This window comes from Leguminivora glycinivorella, chromosome 4 (assembly GCF_023078275.1).
Source record: "Leguminivora glycinivorella isolate SPB_JAAS2020 chromosome 4, LegGlyc_1.1, whole genome shotgun sequence".
Lineage (NCBI taxonomy): Eukaryota > Metazoa > Arthropoda > Insecta > Lepidoptera > Tortricidae > Leguminivora > Leguminivora glycinivorella.
Genome location: NC_062974.1, coordinates 26,365,119 through 26,386,553, shown reverse-complemented (window position 1 = coordinate 26,386,553; position 21,435 = coordinate 26,365,119). Strand labels below are relative to the sequence as shown.

The following is a 21,435-nucleotide window of genomic DNA, read 5'->3' as shown; positions in this document are numbered from 1 at the left end:
GGCAATTATGTTACATAGTGTATACAAAGTTAGAGGTATAAACGATATACCATTTCATATTTAGTGGAGCGGACTTGATTTGCTGTCTGATACGATTCAATTGTTCTTCATTGACTTGGTAGTCCCCTGACACTTAACGTTCACAATTGAACAAAATTGATGGCGATAATAATATATTCACAATAATATTTTGTGTCCTCTCCCTGTATGAAAGTTTAACTTAATTTCAGACATAAATATTAATTTCCATATCACTCTGTTTTCGGTTTAAAATGGAAAAAAAAAATGTTGCCTTTTTATTTACTACAATTACCTATTTATCGTTTTTTTATAGGATTTGCGTGAAATTAAATACAATAAAGTGTTAAATATCACTCTGTTTACATATTTAAAATGTCATTAAAAAAATAAGAAGACGAATGATCAACTAATCTCCTGTTGTGATGTAAAAGTTTTAAAATTAAGAAAAAAACTATTTTAACCAATAACCGACCGAAACTATAAACTAAATCTAATAAAATTATAAAACGCTCACCTTCAACCACCTCCTCCGAGTCTCCGTCAAAAAGTCAGTCAACACCATCTTCACAACAGTTTCGATCACACAAGTTCCGATCGTCGCGAGCGGCGGCGTGCGTGCGGCGCGGCGGCGTTGGCGGGAATGAAATGTTGAAATGAATCGACATCGCCCCCGCGTGGCGCGGGCAAAAGACGTATCTCCACTTGTGTTACTTGTTGATTTTGTGCACCAGCAGGGTTAGCTCATGATCAGTGATCAGAATCGGAACTATGGGAGTACTAAAACTTTAACAAAATCTTAGAGCTGACATAAATCCATACCTACTAATATTATAAATGGGAAAGTGTGTGTCTGTTTGTTAGTCCGTCTTTCACGGCAAAACGGAGCGCCGAATTGACGTGATTTTTTAAGTGTAGATAGTTGAAGGGATGGAGAGTGACATAGGCTACTTTTTGTCTCTTTCTAATGCGGGCGAAGCCGCGGGCAAAAGCTAGTTTAAAATAAAACCATCAAGATTATTATTTTTAGATCAGTTGTTAAATTTGATTCTATACCTGAATCCAAGATTTCTAATACATTACTACAAGGATATTAATATTTTCATGGCTGTAAGTACTCAAAAATGTCCACTTAGCAAGTTTTGTTAAAGTTTTGCTCCCATAGTTCCGATCACTGCTCATGATTGCTGCGAGATTATGTCGCGGCGGGATAGATTACCCGTCCTTACGCCGGGCTTGCGTGGGCGACGGTCGCGCGATGGTCGCGCGACGGCGATGCGACGCATACGAAATCAAACCTTATCGATATGGAAGTATGAGACGCGACGGCGACGGTCGCGCGATGGTCGCGCGACCGTCGCCCACGCAAGACACGGCGTAAGGACGGGTAATCTATCCCGCCGCGACATAATCTCGCAGCAATCATGAGCAGTGATCGGAACTATGGGAGCAAAACTTTAACAAAACTTGCTAAGTGGACATTTTTGAGTACTTACAGCCATGAAAATATTAATATCCTTGTAGTAATGTATTAGAAATCTTAATACAGTTAGAATAAGACATGTGATCTATCTCGCGGCGACATACTCTCGCGGCAATCATGTGCTAGGCCTACAGGCGCGCATTCACTTTACGAGTAAACATTTTTTCACCACAACTGATAAAGGCTCTCTTGATTATTCGGAAACGGATAGCAAAATTACATTTTATCTACAAGAGTGCAAACTAATTTCAAACAATTTTTAACTTGATGTCTTAAGCTGGTAGATTTTACCTAGACAAATGGTTATTTCGATTCATAAACATTGAATAAGTCTTCATAAACAATGAATGACTGATAAGTCATGGATAATTGATTAATGCGACATACAGTAAAATTACCGTGTGTATGTACAGTCAAGTGTAAAAATATGGGTGTACACATCTTACTCAAAAATATGTCCTATAGCATCTTAGTCCGGTGTAATAAGAGCGTAGTACCATATTTATGAGACGATTATTTCGATATCTATTTTTGCACTTAGTCAGTACGTACAGTCGTACGTCGCATCAAAACGCGTTCAAAAATCGTCAGGTTTATTACTCGTAATAAGTTTGAATCGGAATCCTTATTACATTATACTTATTCTTTTAGTGGTTGTACTTTTTAAAATTTCTTTCTCATTCATCGTTAATTCGCTTCTACTCATCTCCTCAAAGGTTGACTGGAAGAGATAACATTAAGGGATAAGTCCGCCTACGTTGACTCTGTAACTCATTGACTCTATAACTGTGTCTCTTTTTTAACTACAAAACTCTCTCTCTCTTGAGAAAGGTTCTCGAAATTGAACCGAAACATGTCGAACGCTATATCGACTTAATACGTGAGTAACCCGCTTAAAATATTTTTAAATGTGTCTCTTTTGTTGTTTTTTTATGTACAATAAAGCTTATACATACATACCTACATTACAGCGATGTAATAAAAAAATATTGACCAATCGCTTATCACCGTTTAGTGAGAGTTACAAGTGGTTAAAATAATCTTAAATGATTGGATATTCTGCAGTTAATGTATTCGTCGAAAAATGTTGTTTGTTTATCATCAAATTGGTTCATAATAATCATATTTGTCCATTGCTTTTGATGATAAGATGAGGGTGAACGCCGCTTCTCCATGTAGTACTTAGCGGTGAATTGATGCGGTGGCGTTCAAAAACACATTTTTGACTGAAGTTTACACCGCTACGTATTCTAGTCTTGTCATAACAATTGACTAATAAAAAAAACTGCAAAAAACCTTTTACTAAAAAAAATTATAAAAAAAAATCAAAAATTTATCTTTTGATTATGATTTATTAAAGGACATGTAAAAGTATTCAAAACACCATTTTTTTTTATTACAAATTTTTTTGCTTGTTTTTACATAAAAAAACGAGTGGTTCTATAAATCTTTCGAGTTATATAGGCCCACGGTGTATATCGCCGTTTGTATTCAATAGACACTCCCATTAAATAACTACATACTTATTTCCGAAATATGAATTTATGTCGTTTTCTCAAAATACATCATTCACACTTTACCTAACTACATATTTACATAGCAAAATACGAGTAATAACAGTAATTCAAATTATTCAAAGCATTATGTTACCCACTTGTGGTTGGGGAACTTGGGGAGTTAGGTTCCTGGGAACGTCATAGCGAGCGAGCGAGGGGTGCTAATTTTGAGGGTAGTTATTAGATTAACTTACGTTTGACGTTTGAGCAAACGCGTGTGGGGACGTATCATGTGTCCTTTAGGGTTTTTTTGATTAAGGTATGTATGTATGTGGATTTTAATAGGGCTGTATTCTACATTTCAGCACCAAGTCCGGTATACTGCGGGTATGAATTATTCATGGCGAGCAACAACCTTCGAGGCAGGGTGGAAGATAGAGTATTAAGTACGTGTCAGTAATCAGCAAATAATTCTTGTATATTGGCATGTAAAATAAGCCTATTTCATTATTGCTGCCTGGCAAAGCTATTGCTTATTGTTATTTGTGGTTGTCTATTGTTTGCCCGACAGTCATTTAACATAATATTCATATGCCCGAATCTAACTTGCCTGAATTTCATTTGCCCGAATGATTTGTTTACCATAAACATTTTATGACATACTGGTTGTTTACCCGAACATTACCTTCCATAGTCATACAATGCCATACTATTTGTTAGCCATATTATTAAGTGCAATGATATAGTTTAATATAATATTCAAACGCCATAAGCAATTATTGCCATATTAATTGTTGCTCATATTATTACCTAACCTACTTTCTGATAGCAGTTTCATTTTTCAGGGGGTCACAGTTCTAACCTAACCTACTTTTCAAGCAGTTTCATTTTCCAGGGGGTCACAGTTCTAACCTAACCTAACCTAACCTAACCTACTTTCTGATAGCAGTTTCATTTTCCAGGGGGTCACAGTTCTAACCTAACCTACTTTCTGATAGCAGTTTCATTCTCTAGTACTTCTAGTAGTGTCGTCTCTGTGATAATTGCGCATTTCGATGATTCTGCCAAATCACATTATGGAAATTGACTTTTCTGGTCGCTAATTTGGATGACAAATGATGTTATGGAATGTGGTAATTACTGATTTCGATGATTCTGACAAATGACATTATGGAAACTGACTTTATGGGAAACAAAGTTTCTGGCACTTGATTAATATAGTAAACAATGATTATGGCATAAGATGTTATGAGAAACAATATTATGATTGTTGAATAGGGTGGCAAATAAAATTATGGCAAATGAAATTCTGGCAAATGGGGGTATCCCGTTATTTGTTATTGGGTAAAGAACTTATCTTATCTTAAATCTGCGGGGGCCCTTACGGATACACTTCGACCCATCGGGATCTTTTGTGCAATTACCCCCTACGATCCTAAGATCCTTCAGCTATTCAGGAGCTTCTCGACCATCTCCACGTATCGGATGATGAGGCTCATGGGTAGCTCTCTGAAGTCCTTCGGTGCCAGGTAGCCTGCTCCAAAGTTCTTCATTCTTTGTCTGGCGAGGGCGTGACATTCACACATTAAATGTCTGACGGTCTCTTCCTCTTCGCCACACATGCGACAATCAGTGTTGTCGGCGTGTCCCATCTTGGCCAAAATTCCTTTGACCCCGTAATGGCCTGTGAACACCCCCGTTATAATTTGGAGTTGTCTTTTGCCTAGCTTCCCTAGCTTTTTGCTCCATCCAGAGTCTACCCTCTGCATAAAGAGCTTTGAATGCTTCAGACCAACCAGGGCATCCCACTCTTTTTGGTGACTAGCCTTTGTTTGGTCTTTCATAGCCATTCTGATGGTTCCTTGTGAAAGGCCCACATAAGGTTCCGGACCTATGAAGTTGTCTTCAGATCCGGCCTTGGCAAGTTCATCAGCGTTTTCATTGCCAATGAAGCCTTCGTGCCCCGGTATCCATACCAGTTGCACCTTGTTTTGCCTTCCAAGCTTGTTAAGAGCTTGGATGCCGTTTAATACCAGTCTAGAGGTAACTCTGGGCGATGTGAAGGCTTTGAGTGCCGCTTGACTGTCGCTGAGTATATAGATAGTCTTACCTTGGATTTGTCTAACTATATTCTCATGTACACAGGCAATTATTGCATATGTCTCGGCTTGGAAGACCGTGGCATAATTGCCCATGCTGATACTACCACTGTAGTCATTTGCATAAATGCCTGCGCCCGTACCAGATGCCATCTTGGACCCGTCTGTATACCAGATGATGGTGTTGTCATCAGGGGTGGGTGTCTCCAGACCCTCCTTCCATTCGGCTCTAGTATGGACTTTGGTTTTGAAGTTTTTGTGGAAGATGAATTTCGGTTGCATTTTGTCGCAGCCCATACTCATCAGCCTTCCCATAGAATTGTTGTATTCCATGCTTGTGTGTTTAGTCTTCGGCATGCTATCGCTCCAGAGGCCTGTTAAAGCCAGCCGGTGTAGCGATTTCAGTGCCTCAGACTGTATCACTAGATGTAGCGGCGGGAGATCCAATAGTACCTCCAATGCTGCTGTTGGCGTCGTTCTGAACGCACCCGTTATAGCCATGCATGCTGTCCTTTGTACCTTCATGAGGACATCCTTGCATGTGCTCAGTAATGTCCTTGGCCACCAGGCCAGGCTTCCGTACAGGATTATAGGTCTCACCATCATGGTGTAGATCCACCTTAGTACCTTTGGGTTTAAACCCCATGTTTTGCCGTAAGCTGACCTACACATTCCAAACACTCTAAGTGCCTTGGCTGTGGTCAGTTCGACGTGTCTTTTCCAGTTCAGTTCTTTGTCTAGTGTTACCCCTAGATATTTCACTTCATTGGAAAGTTCAAGTACCCTTCCATAGAGCCTTAGTTGCTCCATGCCAGTAAGGGCCCTTTTCCTGGTAAACGGTACTACCACTGTTTTGCCTGGATTGATGGAGAGTTGTTGGTGGTTACACCACCTCTCCACTTGCCTCAGTGCTGTATTCATGATTTCTGACACCGTTCCCGGAATTTCCCGTTTATGAGTATCACTAAATCATCTGCATAACCCACTGTATATACTGGGCCCCTATTTAGTTCTTCCAAAAGTGAGTTCACTACCAGGCTCCATAGAGTCGGAGAGAGAACCCCACCTTGTGGACAACCTTTTGTTGCTGTGGCTAGTAATTCTTCCCCCATGAGGGAGGACTTAATTAGCCGGCTGTTCAACATATTACCTATCCAGCGGCAGATGGTAGGTTCTATGCCATGTTTGAGTGCAGTATTATTGATTGCACCATATGTGGTGCGATCAAAGGCACCTTCGACATCCAGAAATGCAGCAAGACATAGTTCTTTGTTTTCTATGGCCTGCTCCGCTCTAGTTGTCACCAGGTGTAGTGCTGTCTCCGTGGACTTGCCCGGCTGGTATGCACATTGCAAGCGGTGTAGTGGATGTCTCTTGAGCGGACCATCCCTGATGTGTCTGTCCACCAGTTTCTCCAAAGTTTTAAGGAGAAATGATGATAGACTTATGGGCCTATATGATTTGGCTTCTGTGTAATCCTCTTTGCCTGGTTTGGGCAAGTATGTTACCTTTACTAATCTCCATGCACGTGGTACATGTCCGAAGGCAATACACGCTTTGTACAGTCTACTCAAGTGGGGTATAAGTACGTTAGCGCCTTCTCGTAGTAGTATGGGGTAGATTCCATCTGGCCCCGGGGCTTTATATGGCTGAAATGTCGATAATGCCCATTGTATTTTGTTGTGGTCTACTACCTTTTTCGACGTGTCCCAATTATGCCTGGTCGTGCGAGTGCACTGTTCCGTAACACTAATTGGTTCATCGTCTGGTACACTCTGATTTATTATCGAGCCTGGAAAATGTGTGGCACACATCACCTTGAGGGTCTCTAGCCCCGTTTCAGTCATTCCACCATCACTCCTTCTAATAGAGGTGAGTGGGACTGACTTCGTTGTGGCTAGTGCCTTCGTGAGTCTCATGCCTTCCGGAATGGAACCGATTTGATCGCAGTGGTTTTTCCACGCTTTCCTTTTCGCTTTCCTCACTGCCTTGCTATACTCTGTGAGTTTTCGCGCGTAGAGCTCAAAATCATTACTTCTTTTGGCATCGTTGAAGACAGCCCTAGTTTCTTTCCTGAGTTTTGCTATCTCCGGATTCCACCAGGGTACCTTCTTCGCCAGGATTTTCTTTTCCGGGCAGTTATTTGTCCAAGCCGTATGGACGGCTTGCCCTATTTTGTCAGCTTCAAGTTCTATGTCAATAATAGAGTTTAGCTTACCATTGGGGTTTCCCAGGTCCGCCTTAAGGTCATCCTTGAACGATAACCAGTTGGTATTCCTGGGATTCCGTTTTAGTATAACTTCTACTTTGATTTTAGTGGTATACCTAAAGCATATATATCTATGGTCCGATAAAGAAATCTCCCCAGAGACATGCCATGAACTAACTTTATTACTTGCGTTGTTGGACGCTAGCGTTATATCAATGACCTCACCTCGCCTAGCATTGACGAATGTCGGCTCATTGCCTTTATTTAAGAGTTGTAGTGAAGAGCTTACCAGGAATTCCAGTACCTTCTCTCCTCTTCTGTTGACATCCGAGCTTCCCCAGATGACGTGGTGTGCGTTCGCATCGCAGCCGATGATCAGGTCAGTGTTCGCCCGGCTGCCGTAGTCAGCAAGATCCCGCAGTTGTGTGGTGATGGGATCCGCCGCCTCGTAGGGAAGGTAGGCTGATGAGATGACTAGTGCCTTACCCCCCTTTATTCAGGATCTTGACCGTGGTCAGATCCCTGGAACAGAAAGCATTTAGAAGCATAGCATCAATGCCGGTTTTAACATAAATACATGTCCTCATATTACTCTCGGGGCAGATATACAGTATCGTCCCGCCAGTACCATTTAAGCCTCTTATCTCTCCCTTGTAAATATATGGTTCTTGAATAAGAGCAATGTCGAACTTGTCGCTTTTTAGCTGCCTAGCCAGAAGGGCAGTGGCGGCCTTATTGTGTTGTAAGTTTATTTGTACACACCTTAGCCCCTCCATTACGGCGGTTAGTGTTTGGCGGTGCTGAGATCAGCGGCCGCCTCCTGGACCGTGTTGTCGCAGGACATGGGCGAAGTGGTGCCCTCCAGGTAGAGTTCCTCCAGACCGCGCAGGTCCTCCGAGCCCGCCACCGATAGGATCGGTGACGACTCTCGGGTCCAGCGCAGCCCGGCGAAACTCTCCCCGACTAGCACCACTTCCCTCGCCTCTGACCGGTCCCGAGCCACCTCCGCAGGAGCGCCAGGCGGCGCGTCCCGCTCCGGGGCCTCCCCGTCGCCGCCCCCGCGGCGCCCGCAGCCTCATTGGCCACCGAGTCCCCCTCCCCCCCGTCCGCGCCGGGCTCCACCCCAGCCTCTTCATGCTCACGCTCCTTCCCCGTCTCCAGGAGCTTGAAGTGGCTGGTGTCAAGCCCCGAGTGAAGAACGTAGCCGGCCTCCCTGATGACGTCAGCTGACACCTGGTCCATCAGAACGATGCGCCTGGTGTTCAGCTCCGACATCACGGTGTCGACCACCTTCCACTCGTCGGTGCGGAGTTTAGGGTTGCGCCTCTGCATCACCCGCAGAGCCAGCGACACGTCCTGGCTGCCATCGATCGCCGTACGCCAGGCCATCTTGACCGGCTTCGGCAGATCTTTAGCAGCCACGACTTTCAGGCGCCGCCCGCCGATCTCTCCTCTTCCGATCACCGAGCGGAGCCATCCCACTGCGTCGCTTCCTCCGCAGGTGATGTGAAGCGCACCCCCCGTGACAGCACCTAGTGTGATGTCGGGCATAGGATCGGCCGCCTCGTCCAAAGCTACGAGCAGGACGCTCACTATGGCCGACCTATGCTCCAACATCACCTTTTCCCCAGGAAAGGCCACTGGGACGATAGCCATCTTCTCGCTCGCCGCTACCTCAGCAAACGTCCCCCCCACCCTCGTTCGCTTGTGGTCGCCAGCGAGCAGAGAAGAGTCGCCACTGGCCCCCAGTGACCTCTTGTTAGGCTGCCTCCCCGCCCCACTAGTGGAGGGTCCGGCCCCCACTTGCGCGTCCCTATTCTCCCGCGCCTTCGCACGCCTCTTCTGCCTCCTGGTTGGGGCTACTCCTCCACCCGACTGCGCATCCGCACCCTGGGGTGCAGTAGCGTCGTCTATGGCGCCCGGAGCCGCCCCACCAGAATTTGGAAGCGGTGCGTCCCTCCCGCAGTTGGCCGTTGCTCCGCGGCCAATCCCCCAGCACCAGCGCTAGTCGGCTCCCCGAGGGGTGCTTGCTTTGCGCCCCCACTCTTCAACCCTAAGGGAAGAGACGGGTTGGTGCTGTTGGGATGGCCAGCTCCGCCGTGGCCCCTACGCTTCGCCCCCGTCCTTGCGGACGTCCACGTGTTGCCGCTGCCAACGCTCGTGGATCTGTCACAGACAGCCCCACTATTCGCTGGTGCAGCAACCTTTGCGCTATGCGCCTTCGCCTCATCCCGTACGGGTACGGCGTCCCCTCCCCCGTCGTTATAGGTACATTAGTATCCATACAAACATTGAAAAATTTCAGCAAACTGGCTCCCCACCCACCACGGAGCCACACATTTGGAATGCATTGAAGCATTAGGGCTACCAAGTCTGCTATAGTAATCCAGGATGCGTTGTCTGTGAATCCGCACGGTGCCAAAACCCTGGTCAGCTCCTCAGCCGACGCAGTGAATCGTGCTCCGCCGATTACAGACCCCTACACCCCAGAGAACTAACCTTGTGGCCATCTGACTGGACACGGCAGCCGATTGATCCTAGCTGGCTAGACTAAGACCGCCCGTGTGAGATGAATATGGAGCCAAAGGAGCTTCGCCTAACAGGGATAACGACCGCAGACCCCTGCTTCGCCTAGACTCCCAGGATCTCCTTCTCCACCCGTACGGGTCCCCGCGCACGGCACAAACACGCGGGTGGCATTCTACCGCCTCCCATCCTTCTTTGTGGATGGGAAGCCCGCTGCGACATGCCACGTCATCGCCTACGGCTGATTATACGGGATATGGATCGTTGTTTGCCATCATCACCCCACCCCTACAGACTCGTCCTCATGAAGAAGTCGAGCCTATAGCGATGTCGCCATGCTGGCAAACATTGCGACCCATCTGAGGGATATGGATAGGTTGGGATTACACTAAGGGTGTTTTACAATGGTTCACTCACTTGGCCCAGTTGGAGATGCAGTCATCCGGATGACAACACCTACTTCCGGTCCTTGTGTCCGCTCCCTTGCAAAACTCGCCCTACGATGGTTCAACTGGTTGTTTCCGTTCTTACCTGTTTCTACGGTAGAACCAGGCAGTTAACAGGCAGTAACCTCGGGAAGGAGCACAACCAGTTTTGCCTCGGGGATCTCTGCAACCTGTGCTACTCCCGAGACCATCCACCATGCCAGCTACCGGACAGGTAGCTGACATAGAGACAGACCCACCGCAAGAAGCGACCGGTCGCAAATTATCACTTGCACATGGACCCGCCTCCGCCCCGGTAAAGAACTTTATGATTTAAAAACACTTAAGGGAAAATTTTGCAAGAATAATAGGAGCTTTGCAAAAATCACGATTTAATTTAATAAACTTAAAATATAGAACTTTATAGGTTACCGGTCTGGCGCAGTCGGTAGTGACCCTGCCTGCTGCGCCGCGGTCCCGGGTTCGAATCCCGGAAAGGGCATTTATTTGTGTGATGAGCACAGATATTTGTTCCTGAGTCATGGATGTTTTCTATGTATATAAGTATTTATATATTATATATATCGTTGTCTGAGTACCCACATCACAAGCCTTCTTGAGCTTACCGTGGGCCACAGTCAATCTGTGTAAGAATGTCCTATAATATTTATTTATTTATTTATTTATAGGTAATGATTAGAATACTTATTTAACAACCTGTATGTACTTTATTTAGAGGTTCGACCGTTTGTGTGTATTGCTTATTTGATTGTTTATATAACTTTAAGTTTTTTTTTATGACTATCTATTTATACAAATTAATATAATTAATTTATTTATGCACAACACAAAATTAAATTTATATGACTTTTAGTTATTTTAATTCTTACAAAGTGTTATTTAATGGATGACTGTTATTAGCTTTCTTATATGTAAGCAGTAGTATGTCTATATATTTACACATACATACATACAATCACGCCTGTATCCCATGAAGGGGTAGGCAGAGCACATGAAACTACTCAAGTTTCAGTGCCACTCTTGGCAAATAAGGGATTGAAAGAAAACGAAACTGTGACATTGCAGTGACAGGTTGCCAGCCTCTCGCCTACGCCACAATTTAACCCATATCCCACAGTCACCTTCTACCTACGGGAAGAAAGGGGATGGTGAAATTCTGAACCTACCTTCCACCTACCTTCTATATATTTACGGCTGTTGTTATCCCGAATACCAATAAAATAAAAAAAAATAAAATAATACTGTGTATCCACAAAATGACGCAAATCTCTATTCTAAAGAAAATTACGGTCCGATTCAAACAATGCGTATAACATACTCGTATCCCACCGAGACGAAAGTAATCCGTCATCGTCAGTGACGTAGTGTTGAAAGTACAGATGGGCCGAATATTCGGTAAATATTCGGTGTTCGGCATATTCGGCAAGTTTTTCAATGTTCGTATTCGGCCGAAAAAGTCGGTTGAATTGCCGAATATTTACCGCATAAACAAAGTAAATAACTAATGAAGATCTTATGTATTCCATTGGATAAGATAATTAATACGTCAAAATATGTAAAAAACCATAGTTTAAGAGTTGAGAAGAGTTCAGAGTTGTTTTAAATAAGTTTTAGTTATCCACTAAATTATAAGAACATAGTTGTAGTAACATATGTAACTATTATCAATCATTTAATAGTTTTAATGAACATCCGCTTTAAAAATATGGCGTAACCGAATATTCGGCCGAATGTTCGGTTCGGTAAGAGCTGAACCGAATATTCGGCCGAATATTCGTATTCTGAAAAGTCCATATTCGGCCCATCTCCAGTTGAAAGTGACGTTTCTTCGCCAAACATTTATAGCTATTAACCACTAGCGTATCGGTGTGAATAGGCTAGTTTCCTACTAGTCAAATCAGCTTCTTTTTATTAACTGTCAAAACGATTTGCTAATATGGAATCACTATGAAATACTGAGGAGTGACGTCACGGCCAGGTCAACTCATTTACTTTATATCTTTCTCTTCGACTTATTAAATAGAAATTATGTTTAAGAATAACTACTGTCCATATTTTTCTTCTAAGTATGTGATGCTTTATTTCGTGCACTGCATAAAATATTTTAAGTATAGGAAACTAGCCTATCGTACATGATGTATTCGAATAGCGTTATTACTTTACTAGACTTAGCGACCATGCTTCCCGTGCTGTAGCCGTTATCATCAAACATCTTCCAAGTACTTAAAATCACCGTCAAACGAAATTGTCCACAATGTAAACATCATCATCATCATCCTCCTTGCGTTATCCTGGCATTTGCCACGGCTCATGGGAGCCTAGGCACAGTATAAGGATATATCAGTAGTTAATCTCCGGCAGCGGCGGCGCGGTCGTTACTACTGCGCAAGGTCACGCAGGGTTGTACAACGTTACTATAATCGACTTCGTACAATGTAAGTTGTTGTAAATCTAATAGGTACTATTAACTGTAAGTAGGTTTTAGTATAACAATACCACGTCATGACACCACATTAGTCAGTATTGAAGACACAAAAAATCATTATAAATATATTACTCTCATACGCGCAATAGTAGATTGTGTAACAATAATTGCAAAAGCGTTAATTTAAGTGTTCATTTTATATGTTTTCTCTAGAATACACCCAATCCATCACAATAAAAAAAAGATTCGTTTGAACTAGAAACGTAGGTACCTACTGTCCTACTCGTATTAGTAACTGTGTATGGCGCTATGCTAGTACCAACGCTCTTTCTACCTTTTTATCTAATAAAGATTCAAGTACGTATTTGTTTCTTAAATACTGACGAAATCATATTTACATAAAATGTTTGAATAGATGTTTGCACAATATTTAAGTAGGTACCAAACTTTCGAGCTAGATAGATCGCAGCATCTACCTAAATGTCGTTACAGATAAATCCTTATTGATTTTAATGTGTCATTCTAGCTTTAAATCTCACTTTTACGCTATTTACGTAAGCAATAATGTACCTAACACTGCAAATATATAACAACCACTTACTTTTCTGGGTGTCTAGGAATTCTAAAGAATGACATTTCCGCATTTTGAGAACTTTCCATACACCCATAAACACTACAGTAACGAAAATATGTCTTCGGTGCTGACGTCATTTTCTCCCGAACTCAACACGTCAACACAGCGCGCAAACGCGGCCCCGACTGTCCAGCCCAATAATCACCAGTTTCGCATGTTTTCGCCGCATGCGAGGGGAGGGAGGGGGACACACCGCGCGGCGTGAAGTTTGTAAGAAGAGTTATTACTGGTTTTATACTGTGGCCTAGGGTACGCTTTGACAACTAATCCCAAGATTTAACGTAGGCACTAGTTTTTACGAAAGCGACTGCCATCTGACCTTCCAACCCGAAGGGTAACTAGGCCTTATTGGAATTAGTCCGGTTTCCTTACGATGTTTTCCTTCACCGAAAAGCGACTGGCAAATATCAAATGACATTTCCACAATGTAAACAAACCATTTTATAAAAAATCAATATTCTAGCACAATTTTGTTATTTTAAAGGTTGAGGATCATAATGTGATATGAATTGATTAATTAATAACACATGGATTTAGCCAGTATTTGATGAGTTAGAATGGAAATTAAAGACATTTTGACTACAATATTTGTTTACATTGTTCACAAATTCTATTGACGGATTTAGCATTTTGGTTATATAATGAAACGTTTTTATTTTATGCTTGTTTGAGAGATCATATCAATTCAATTATGCGACAGAGTATGTTAAACGGGTATAATATGCAGCCTTTTGTCCAAAATAATAATCAACGTTTTTACTTCAAGAGAGGTAACTAACTTCCAAGGAACAAATTAGCTTTACTCAAATGTCATATGACCTATAGTGACTACTAATATGACGAAATAACTAACTTCCAAAGAACAAATTAGCTTTACCCAAATGTCATATGACCTGAAGTGACTAATATGATAAAATAATTGTAAACATTTATTTGTATTACAATTCGGGCAATTCTCCATTTAAGCGATCCTAATTAAATTTGTTTTTGGGATAAATTTAAATATGTAATTCAATTGGCAAATATGGGACATAATAAAACTGCGTTGGTTATAAATCAATGACACCAATTATATATTTACTCGTTAGAGACACATCAAAATATACTCAACAAGGGAGTAAAATCATAAACATGGTTACTATTAAGTTACGTATAATGAAATAGTAAAATATGCTTATTTTTAATTACAATTTCATTAGTCAGTTTCATCAATTTATTCAGGTAGTTTTCATTAATTAATTTTCATAGTTAAATACGGGTAATTATTATTAAATAATCAGACATAAACAGCGTTGTAGAGTTGTTTATAACGAAACACTAAAACATTAACTTTTTAATTACATCTTCATTAACCCATTTCATAAATTAATTCAGACAATTTTCATTGAATAAATTCAGGTATTTATTAAATAATCAGATTAAGGTACTTCAAATAATTTCATAAATTAATTCAGACAATTATTATTATTATTATGATATAATCAGATAAAGGTACTTATCTCTGTTCGTGGCGCTGGTAGAACTAAAAGTGACTGCTCGCCGACGAGCAGTCCCTTTTATAACCAGTCCAGGTAAACTTGCCAGACCGACCCGGTTTCTTTGTCTACCGACATTATTGCCATAAATTTAAATGTTTGAGAGAAACGTACCTTAAAATGTTACAATTATTAAACATTATAATGGCAAATCCAACACGGCCATACTGACAAGTACTTCGATCTCGAAGTACAAAAGTATTTACATAGTTATACATCTTAATCTTACTCTTATACTAAGTAGCCACAAGCCTTGTCATGTAAGCCCCATCACCTGCTGCCCGTGAAGCCAGGCAAACATCAGACTTGTGACCGACCAGCATTTTTTGTAGCTGTGGGCCCTGGCATGAAAGCTCCGTCACCTGTTGCGACATGACGTCGAGCAATCATCAGACACACAACCGACCAACAGTATTTTTGTAGCTATGGGCCCTGGCATGAAAGCTCCGTCACCTGTTGCGACATGACGTCGAGCAATCATCAGACACACAACCGACCAACAGTATTTTTGTAGCTATGGGCCCTGGCATGAAAGCTCCGTCACCTGTTGCGACATGACGTCGAGCAATCATCAGACACACAACCGACCAACAGTATTTTTGTAGCTGTGGGCCTTGGCATGAAAGCTCCGTCACCTGTTGCGACATGACGTCGAGCAATCATCAGACACACAACCGACCAACAGTATTTTTGTAGCTGTGGGCCCTGGCATGAAAGCTCCGTCACCTGTTGCGACATGACGTCGAGCAATCATCAGACACACAACCGACCAACAGTATTTTTGTAGCTATGTGCCCTGGCATGAAAGCTCCGTCACCTGCTGCACCATGACGTCAAGCAATCATCAGACACATAACCGACCAGCAGTATATATACAATTGACAACATTTCATATTTTTGAGTACTACTTTTTATTGTTTGGTTTGAAAGAACTCAATACTAAAAGATACACGTATTTTTTTATTTTTCCAAAAACTGCTATTTTAATGAGAAAGTCCCTTATTACTACTTCGAGTAGAAAGAGCTTAAGAAGACACAGCTTTATGACTTCACATGTGTTGATTCATATACTTAAGAAAACGACAAAATAATTTCCAAAAAAAAAGTTTTAACATTCAGCTTAAACAGTCCGGTATGTCTGACTGTCAAGTGTCACTGTCAAACTCAAGTGACTTCCTAACTGGAAGTTTCTTTTGTTATAGTGACAGCTCTAAATCAGCTATTGAGGTCACATCCCCATTAAACTATTTTTTAAGATTTTTTTGTTATCATAAAAATACGGGAAAAAAAAATTATATTAATATTATATCTCGAAATGGTTTTCGACTTAGGGACACTGAAAATTTTGAAACGTTGTCAATTATACATAGTATATAATATATATTACACATTTTATTACATATGTATATATCCAACACGGCTAATCGGACTTAAAGCAATCGGCAAAAAAGCTACCTTTTTTTTTTCAGTTATTTATTGTAACCTTAAATTAATGTAACAGTATAGCAAGTACACAATAAATATAGCCAGTTTTTTTTTTGCGGAATGCTTTAAGATAATCAGCACTTAATATGGCCATTTACCATTTTGTATACTATTTTACATTTTCTTTACAGATATAGCATCATCGATAGGTATATCTTTCATCAAGTTTTATCACAAAATGTTTTTATCTTTGTACTGTACTGTAAAAAGATACAATATCCTAGGACTTCAATTAATCGAGCTATATATTTATTTCTGATTACTTCACGATCAATCAACAAGTGTGAATATTATTATATCTTCCAAACAGCTCGGCCAGTCTGACCTAACGACATAATATTTTATGAAGGGCATGTCATGTAAAATGCAAATGCCGTACAAACTGAAAACTCATCTTCCCTTATTCGTAGCTTATTACATGGTAAATAACGCTTTATCAGCAATAGTTTTCAGTAAATAGTATACCTAATATATTTATTAAACATTACAGTATCACATATTAACTATGTAATGAGCTATCTTGAGAAGTAAAGCATAAACGTGACGAATAATCAGGAAAAGAAGCATATAGAATCGCCCACTTATTTATACAGTTATATTTTGAAAATGGTCCCTTTTCCCAAAGAATCTTATTTATTTGAATCTATTCACACTATTTTCCGTAGGTACTCTACTCAGCATGAAAGATGAATAAGTACCTACCTAGTGACCCTTTTTTTTTGCAGAATCTTGTTCTGTGAGATTTGTATTATTGTTCATAATTTAATTTATTAATCTTATTTTTTTTGCTTTCCTTTTTTTAATAATGACTTTCTTGTTGGGAGACCAAATTAATAATTGGTTCGTATAAACGAACCCGCTGATATGAAAACACTTTTTTTTTTGTTAAATTTGACAGTCGCCAGGATCCCTATCAAGAACCACTCGGCAAATCACTTATTAAATTAGAAAAAAGGTTTTTTTTAACCGTTTTCATACATTATAAATTTGTCAATCATGTGAGAGACCCGTAGAAACAATAAAGTCAGTCTCAAGACTCTCAAGTAAATGACGACACATGTAACAATAAATAATGATAAGGAATTACAAAGGCAGCCTTTATTACTACGCTTACTGAGCCACTAAATTCATTCCCTGAATAACTCGATAACAGTAAGAGAAAAAACAATATTTTCTTACAGAAATTAATTGTAATTTACCTAAAGAACCGTCCCCTAACATTAACGGAAATCAATAAAAATTCTTTGTAGATAATAATCTACCCAAACTCGAAAACCAGGCAAGCACAGAGTAAACTCTCTTTATAAAGCAAGTTGCGTAAGCCTTTATTTGCACTAGGTCCATTTATTTATCTACGTATATATTAGTATGTATGTAAGTTCATTTATTGTATCTATATATGTTTATTTTATAATAGAATCAACTTGTATTTAATCATTAAAATCTCATACTGGCTTTTTTAATGGCGCCCACCAGACTATCTCTGTTTTGCCCAATGGTTGACTGATAGAAAATGACTTAAGGCGTTAAGTTCGCCATTTGTACTTGTTATTGTTAATTTGTGCAATAAAGTTCAAATAAATAAATAAAACTTTATTCGTTTTTGAGCCTAAGATATGCGATAACAGACACACAAACGTGAAAGTAGAATTAAAATCTCAGACACTTTCTTAATCGTTACTTCTCAACGAAAAGAGAAGACAAAATTGTAAACATACTCGCAATGATGATAAATAGATTTATCATTTATCAGATCAGTAGTTTGTCCGAAGTAACAGCTACTTGGAAAAAGTTTTAATGTTAATTGAATTCAAACCAATAGGGATGTGTGTGTAACATTACTGTTGGGTACTAAAAGTAAATTTTATTGGTCCGCAATTGGTGAAATAATTTTGAAATACGTTAGTGCGGGATACAAACGTTTAAGCGTTTCTTAAAATAAGCACAGCATTTATAGTAGCAAGTTTTGAATCTATTTTTTTTTATTAATTAGGTAGGTAAAGAAAGTCTACCATATTTATTAAATAATTTGGTTTAAATTTAAATACCTCAAACTGTACCTACATGGTGGGCAGGAACAGGTTAAAATAAGCACAGCATTTTTAGCAGCAAGTTTTGTGTCTATTTTTTTATGATGTACAACGTAAGTATGTAACTAAACTACTGTATTTAAATAAACCAATAACTTTCACTTTGAAGCCATGCCACTATCTGAAGAAAACACTAATATACTACTTTTAAATTTGACATTTTTGTAGGTAGGCAGGTTTAATTACTTACTAATTTGTTTGTTTTTGGTATAGTATAGTGAAATAAACAACGAAACCACCTAAAGTAAATCACATATCGATTGCCAATTTTTTTGTATCTCATTACAATGGCAAAATCATTATAAAATGTAAGCGAAAACAAATATTGGACAATTGAAAAGCGAGTATTAAAAAAAAATAAAAACGATTTTTGAAACGTACATATTTGCTTGAAAACATCGATCTTGAGTCAATTATTAGTATCAAATTTTTATTTATTAAGTGAAAACTGCCACTTTGCTAAATACATAAACAAAAAAAATATATTAGTGTTTTTAAAATTAGTGTTTCTCAAGAGAAATAGCTAAAAATATTTTTTGGAAAATAAAATAAACGTTGGTCAATAGAGAGATTTAGACCCTATATCCATACGAAAATCGAAATATTGTTTTGCAGTTATAGGATCACTCCGGATCAGTAGTGTCGTAATACAATCTTTACAACAAGAACTTGTTTACCGAATTATGTCATTAACAAAATATAATCTATTCCCAAAGGAAGAAACTAAACCAGTATTGTTCTAAACCTGTATTGTTCAGTTCTGACTTTTATACCCTTTCTTCAGGATTTAACTGTTTTTCTTTTAAACAACATGATCTAATAAGAGGTAATTTATTTATTCAAGATGTCATAATCATAACACTAGCTCTTTCAATAACTAGCTCGATTAACTGCAGTTCCGTAATAAGTAAACAAAATCAGTTTAAAACACAGTGGGTACAACAATATTTCTTCAAAGCAAGATTTTTTACATGATAATGCAGAGCCCTCAGGGCCTTACCGACTTTAATGATCATAACAACGCCAGTCCATTCAGGTTTTCAGAAGGTCCCGAAATCGGTGCACCATGCGTCGGCCGTGCAGCCCCATCATCGCTGTTAGTAGGACCAAATGTAGGAAGCACAATGTTGTGGTATCGGCAGCCCGAAGAAACTTCACTCCGAATGGTGGTATGAAAGTTGGTCAGCAGATTTCAATCCGTTATCTCTGAAATAATTCACAGTGTTAAAAGATGGCTAGGTAAAACGTATCTCCACTTCTGAATTTAGCATTTTGGTTATATAATGAAACGTTTTTATTTTATGCTTGTTTGAGAGATCATATCAATTCAATTATGCGACAGAGTATGTTAAACGGGTATAATATGCAGCCTTTTGTCCAAAATAATAATCAACGTTTTTACTTCAAGAGAGGTAACTAACTTCCAAGGAACAAATTAGCTTTACTCAAATGTCATATGACCTATAGTGACTACTAATATGACGAAATAACTAACTTCCAAAGAACAAATTAGCTTTACCCAAATGTCATATGACCTGAAGTGACTAATATGATAAAATAATTGTAAACATTTATTTGTATTACAATTCGGGCAATTCTCCATTTAAGCGATCCTAATTAAATTTGTTTTTGGGATAAATTTAAATATGTAATTCAATTGGCAAATATGGGACATAATAAAACTGCGTTGGTTATAAATCAATGACACCAATTATATATTTACTCGTTAGAGACACATCAAAATATACTCAACAAGGGAGTAAAATCATAAACATGGTTACTATTAAGTTACGTATAATGAAATAGTAAAATATGCTTATTTTTAATTACAATTTCATTAGTCAGTTTCATCAATTTATTCAGGTAGTTTTCATTAATTAATTTTCATAGTTAAATACGGGTAATTATTATTAAATAATCAGACATAAACAGCGTTGTAGAGTTGTTTATAACGAAACACTAAAACATTAACTTTTTAATTACATCTTCATTAACCCATTTCATAAATTAATTCAGACAATTTTCATTGAATAAATTCAGGTATTTATTAAATAATCAGATTAAGGTACTTCAAATAATTTCATAAATTAATTCAGACAATTATTATTATTATTATGATATAATCAGATAAAGGTACTTATCTCTGTTCGTGGCGCTGGTAGAACTAAAAGTGACTGCTCGCCGACGAGCAGTCCCTTTTATAACCAGTCCAGGTAAACTTGCCAGACCGACCCGGTTTCTTTGTCTACCGACATTATTGCCATAAATTTAAATGTTTGAGAGAAACGTACCTTAAAATGTTACAATTATTAAACATTATAATGGCAAATCCAACAACGGCGACTTTAGTGTCAATATAATTGAAACCCAAGTGGCAAAAACATCTTTAACTTTACTGTACCTAAATCAATAGATATCTACGCATCAAGACAACCAATCTCAGACGTAATAGTTTTCATTTGCGATCTCAAAGTGGATCATAAAAATTATACCCTCGCGAGTAATCTCCATCCCACTAACGCAATCTCGTAATTTCTCAATATTTTCATTGAAAAAGTAACCTAAAGCTTTTTAGATACCGTTTACTTTTCAAGCTTACAAAGTTTGTCGCAGATTTTTGTTACAATTTTATAGATACTAACATCGTTCGAACAATAAAAACCTAGATTATTGCCAAACATTTTTGTGAACTTTAACCTTAAAATGACTTACGAGTCAGACGTGTTCATGTGATGACGACTTTTAGAAAGCTGTTTGTTTGTCCGTCTTCCACCGCAAAACGGAGCGACGAATTGACGTGACTTTTAAATGGGGGACGGAGAGTGACATAGGCTACTTTTTGTCTCTTTCTAAACCCCTCCCCCCATTTCCCAAAAAGGTTGGATGAAAGTTTGTGTGAGCATTACGCAATTTTCGAATTTAGTAAATATGAAATAGACCTTTTTTAGTGTAAGGTACAGCGGGGCAAATCTCGACTGGTCAACTATCC

The 21,435-nt window shown here is 39.4% G+C and overlaps 1 protein-coding gene across 2 annotated transcripts in view; it reads right to left on the bottom strand.

The window, feature by feature from the left end:
• Positions 1-717, bottom strand: part of LOC125225662 — a 61,364-nt gene extending 60,647 nt beyond the window's left edge. Inside the window, exon 1 of one of the 2 annotated variants that reach the window (XR_007177000.1) lies at positions 536-655. Coding sequence is in view for 1 of the 2 variants with exons in the window: in XM_048129478.1 (XP_047985435.1) it covers positions 536-583 (48 nt within the window). In the remaining variant the exon portion in view is untranslated. Of the gene's footprint in view, positions 1-535 lie in introns of both variants that reach the window. The other variant, XM_048129478.1, reaches the window with a different exon arrangement.
• Between the last annotated feature and the right edge of the window lie 20,718 nt (positions 718-21,435).